Below are 5000 nucleotides of genomic sequence, written 5' to 3' on the forward strand. Positions count from 1 at the left end.
GATACCTTTTCCTTGAGGCAGTGGCTATATCTACCTTCTGATTACCCTTGCAGTTGTTGGGCACGTGAGCACACGTGAGCACATAAACGTGCAATCCCCTTACCAGACTCCATGTTTGAATAAGGAAGGATTCCCGAGCATTGATTTCCAACCTCGAACTTCTTAGCTAGCAGTCACCGCAGACAAGCCTCTACTGCCGGTTCAGTCCTCAGCGACGCAGAAGGCAACGCTGAAGGAATAAGGAGTTCGAAATGGTCCTTCGAAATGAGCGTCTCCTACAACCGTCCCTACAAGGAATGGTTACACAAGATCCAGGCCAGAAGTAGACTTGGAGGGAGAGGCTGAAACTCCAAGAACCCCATTTCAGCTACAGTCGGAGACCGAATTCTCTTTCTTTCTCTCTTTTCTTTTACATCTCCCCTTCCCCTCTCTAGCTTTCTCTCTCATTCTTTCTTTCTCTCTCTCACTCTCTGTGTGTGTGTGCGTGTGTGTGTGTGTGTGTGTGTGTGTGTGTGTGTGTGTGTGTGTGTGTGTGTGTGTGTGTGTGTGTGTGTGTGTGTGTGTGTGTGTGTGTGTGTGTGTGTGTGTGTGTGCGCGCGTATGCGTGAGTGCGTGCGTGTGTGTGTGTGTGTGTTTGTCACTCAGTTAGAGCCAGATATAAGCATTTGGCAAACAGTGATATCCAAATAATTTCCCAACTTGTCTTCTTGGCTTCTAAAATGCAAAAATATTGTTGGATTATTCCAGGGGGACATATCGCCAGAGGCATATTTTGTCGTACATACTGATGGGAAGCTTGGGGTACGATTACTTTTAATTTGCCGTAATAAATGTCCGCATTTAGTATGTTTAGAACACTTGATATGTATATTTTAGAAATAAAATCATGAGAAATGATGAATCAGAAGTGTAACAACTATTTGTGTTCAGAGTTTGATCTTGAAAACTGAAATGGCTATATATATTTACCACGTATTTTATCATTCAATAATTATAAAAAAAAATAAATAAATTGTTCTATCTACCCTTATGCAGTATCCATCTACGTTTTCACTCCCCCTTTCTTCTCTATGGCAGATTCAGAGAGAGAGAGAGAGAGAGAGAGAGAGAGAGAGAGAGAGAGAGAGAGAGAGAGAGAGAGAGAGAGAGAGAGAGAGAGAGAGAGAGAGAGTGAGTGAGGGAGGGAAGGGGGGGTTAGCGGGCAAACTGTAAATGATTGTAAATATATTACAGACAATTAATTCCATAATATAATATAATAATAATAAATTCCATACAATAATGACAACAACAAAGATAACATATAAATTCATAAATATTCTTTATTTAGAAAATGGGAAAATATTGATTCTTAATAACCTGTCAAAGTCAAAGCAAAGCACAGTAAGAGAGCCAATCTAAGGCTATTTACTAATCTTAACAAACATTTAAAAGATCACAGCACACACAGATAAAGAAAGATCTAAATCATAAGCCTACCCACATGAATTAAATATCAAATGATGACGTAACGTGTACATAATTACTGTACGATAGATGGGAACATCCAAATAAAATGGATGTATCGAGTGTTCATATAGCCATACTAATCTAATATAAGTATTATTATCAACATAATTACCTGTTTTGCAATATCTAAATTGCACCAAATCTATGGAGAATACTATGTTATACTATATGTATTAAACCATTATCAATTAAAGTATGACAGTCTCAGTAATGCAACTGCGCAAAAAGATGTGGCACATAGGGAAAACAATAGATAAATCCAATGATCTAAGTTCAAACAACCGTCAATTATATATGCATATATGACAATACTTTTCAAGTGTTAAACCACATATTACACACTGAATTTAAGGTAAAGAAGCCAAGGGTCCCGCCTGTGACTCCTCCCCCTAGCTTCACCCCCTCCCTACTCCCCTCAGCCAACCCCTCTTACCCCCACCCTAAACTAACTAAAGGTATCATGGTAAATTAAGAGTATGATATCACCTTATCTTGCACATTATACATACCATCGTTTGTGCCTATCACTCTTGGAAGCTTACGCTCTTCCTCAAATAGAGACCATTTACGACCACTGAAAGGCTGATTAAAAAGTTATAAATGTTGCTTACAACATACGAGTTAAGGCACATAAGGGCAATCCATCAACCAGTTGAGATAACACTTCGTACCCAAAGTAGACTGGCTTACCTTTATAAGCCCTCGCAAATCTCACAGAATAAGCAAACCTCTCTGCTCTGCTCTTCAGATTGTCGCTAAAACGACGAATAGAGATAAAAATCCCCTGCACAGAACAAACTCATCCTAGATGGAACAAGAGTGCATGGAAATGTCACTTGTGCCTCAAGTACCGGCTCCTTCTCCTCAACCTCCCACCAACGCTTCGATTGCTGATCTCTGTCGACACATACTGCGAGGGTCTTAGGCCTTTCCCTGGCTCTGAACTTCAATATTTTGAAAATCAAATAAAGGAGAGAGAGGGGGGAGGGGGAGAGAGGGGGGGAAGGGAGGGGGGAAGGGAGGGAGGGAGGGAGAGGGAGGAAGAGAGAGGGAGGAAGAGAGAGGGAGGGAGAGAGAGGGAGATAGAAAGAGAGAGAGAGAGAGAGAGAGAGAGAGAGAGAGAGAGAGAGAGAGAGAGAGAGAGAGAGAGAGAGAGAGAGAGAGAGGGGTCCGCGCGCGCGCGCGCGTGTGTGTGTGTGGTTGTATCATAGTTTCCCGTAAGTAGGATAGAGAAAGTCGCCATATAAGAAAGTTTTATTCATATTGCACTCTTGTTGAAAGGGTATACCAAGTAAACAAAACACAAAACAAAACAAATATAATTTGTAACTTATAAATAAATAGAAGAGTATAGTGTACATTCAAAAAGTGGCAGGAATGACAAAGGCAAACATTGTTGTAATTGTGCTTAAGGAGTCAAGCATGAATGAGCTGAATTAATTATATTGCACAGAGTCATACGAAGAAACTATTCAGGTAATTTAGAAAATATTTTGTGTATATATATGTATATATATATATATGTATATATATATATATATATATATATATATATACGTATATATATATATATATATATATATATATATATATATATATATATATATATATGGATGTATGTATGTATATGTATCTATATACATGTATGCATGTGTGTGTGTGTGATTTGATAAAGTCATAAATTGTATATTTCTAATCATGTAAGGCACTACTGCAGGCCCCCTGAGACATGGCATCGTTCCCTGGCGAGTTCTCCATGATCTTCACTGCTTCTAAACACATCCTCAGTATCTTAATTTGTTCCTCATCTTCGACGTCCTTGGTCATTTCGCCGATAATTTTCTCCGAAGTGATCAATTCCGGATTCATGCTCAGTTCGCCAATTCTTCGTAAATGAGTAACCAGCCTCACTGCCAACATCGTCAACTTCTCCTTGTATATCTGCATGGTGTTCTCTTCCTTCCTGATCCTCATACGGGTCTTCTTGTTTGCATCCATTAGATTGTCATATCTGAGTTTCAACTGGCCATCAACCTTTTCGACAGAGTCTTCAGCTTCAACGATCTCGAACTGCTCCACCTCGTGATCTGACAGTTTGTGTGAGCAGCCGCTTGCCTCACATGTAGCATCGGAACTAGTAATAGGACACTCTGCCTTTGTCTTTCTATTCATGATTCCGGTAATTGTTCCGATCGTGAGGCCACTCGTTAGGCCAATGCACACGCCAATGCCAGCTCCTATCGGGCCCCCCAAGAGCCCGACCTCAGCGCCAATTACCACTCCCGTGCCCACGGCTGAAGCGACACCAGTAGCGAAGGCAGTCCCGACGCCAGTCGTTGTTCCCACGACACCTGCTACGACATTTGACGGATCCTCACACATTGTCACACATGTCCTCTGGCACACTTTACAGTTGTGGGCGTGGTAACCTTCCACCAAATCTACTCTTCCTACGGTTAGTATTTTCTCACTGTTTTTCCACTTTATGCGTTTTGCTTCCTCCTCTCGATTTTTGAGTTCCATTTTGTATTTGATAAGAGTTTGAACTGTTGAGGCAGTGCGTTTACTTTCGTCCATCAGCTGAGCCTTTGCCTCAGAGAGCAGTTTTCTCTCCGAATGCAGGTCTCGTGTTCTTTTTAGACTCAGCGGTGGGACAGCTACCAAAGCATTCAGAAATGTAACACATTCTTCATGCATATTCTCCCACCTGAATTGAAGATTCGTCCTAGTTCTAGGACTGTCGTTAGTAAGTTTTACATACAAGGGCCAATTATCGAATTCGTGCATACTGCTGAACGAGATGCCCGCACCTCTGACAACATCATGGACAAGATTATCGTCACTGGCAAAAGTGGCCAATAGTTCCGTTATCGGAGAAACGTCGTGCGATAGAACCGACGAAAAGTCGTTGAGAATGTTAACCTGAGCCTCTGAGATCCTATTCTGATTTGCTTTTGCGACCAGCCCAATGCAGTGCAAAGATTCAATTCCAAAATCGTTCAGCAAAAACGAAGACAAACTTTCCGTCACACGATTATGGTACTCTACACTTCTTGTATCGTTAAACCCCGGAGTGTCTATGAGCATGAGATTAAAGTTGGTTAGCATTCCTTCCATATGATAAATCAAATGAGCTGTTACGTAGTCAGTCTGGCTGTGCACTTGGCTCTTCCTGGCGGAGGTCATCCGGTCCTTCAAGACGAACCTGAAGTCATCGGCCAGTTGGACTCCATAGACGATGTTTACAAGCGTGTTGATCAGATGGGTCTTTCCGGCACCCGTTTCCCCAAGCAGTAGCACAGAGACGATCTCTTGGTCGTTCTCGGGGCCTATCTTGAACACCTGGATTCTCTTGTCTTCGTCTTTGTGCACAGGAGTCGTCGCAAGTTCATAGCAACTGAGACCTTTATTGTCGTTTACACAAGTTGTATATTCTTCAATCACCCTTTGTTTCAACTCTCTGCCACTCATGATGGTGCTGGAAGGAGCGT

The 5000-nt window shown here is 41.7% G+C and overlaps 2 protein-coding genes across 3 annotated transcripts in view; both read right to left on the minus strand.

Annotated features, from left to right (window-relative positions):
* LOC122244303 (uncharacterized) overlaps positions 1–5000 on the minus strand; it is a 15597-nt gene that overhangs the window by 5343 nt on the left and 5254 nt on the right. The window lies entirely within an intron of this gene.
* Positions 2752–5000, minus strand: part of LOC122261129 (uncharacterized) — a 7499-nt gene continuing 5250 nt past the window's right edge. For both annotated transcript variants that reach the window (XM_043028653.2, XM_086549885.1), the window contains exon 2: positions 2752–4987. In XM_043028653.2, coding sequence (XP_042884587.2) covers positions 3202–4980 — 1779 coding nt within the window. In that variant the 5' untranslated portion in view covers positions 4981–4987 and the 3' untranslated portion in view covers positions 2752–3201. The remainder of the gene's footprint in view (positions 4988–5000) is intronic.

This window comes from Penaeus japonicus, unplaced genomic scaffold (genome assembly GCF_977035675.1).
Source record: "Penaeus japonicus unplaced genomic scaffold, GWHDUDI00000001_assembly GWHDUDI00000022, whole genome shotgun sequence".
Classification (NCBI taxonomy): domain Eukaryota; kingdom Metazoa; phylum Arthropoda; class Malacostraca; order Decapoda; family Penaeidae; genus Penaeus; species Penaeus japonicus.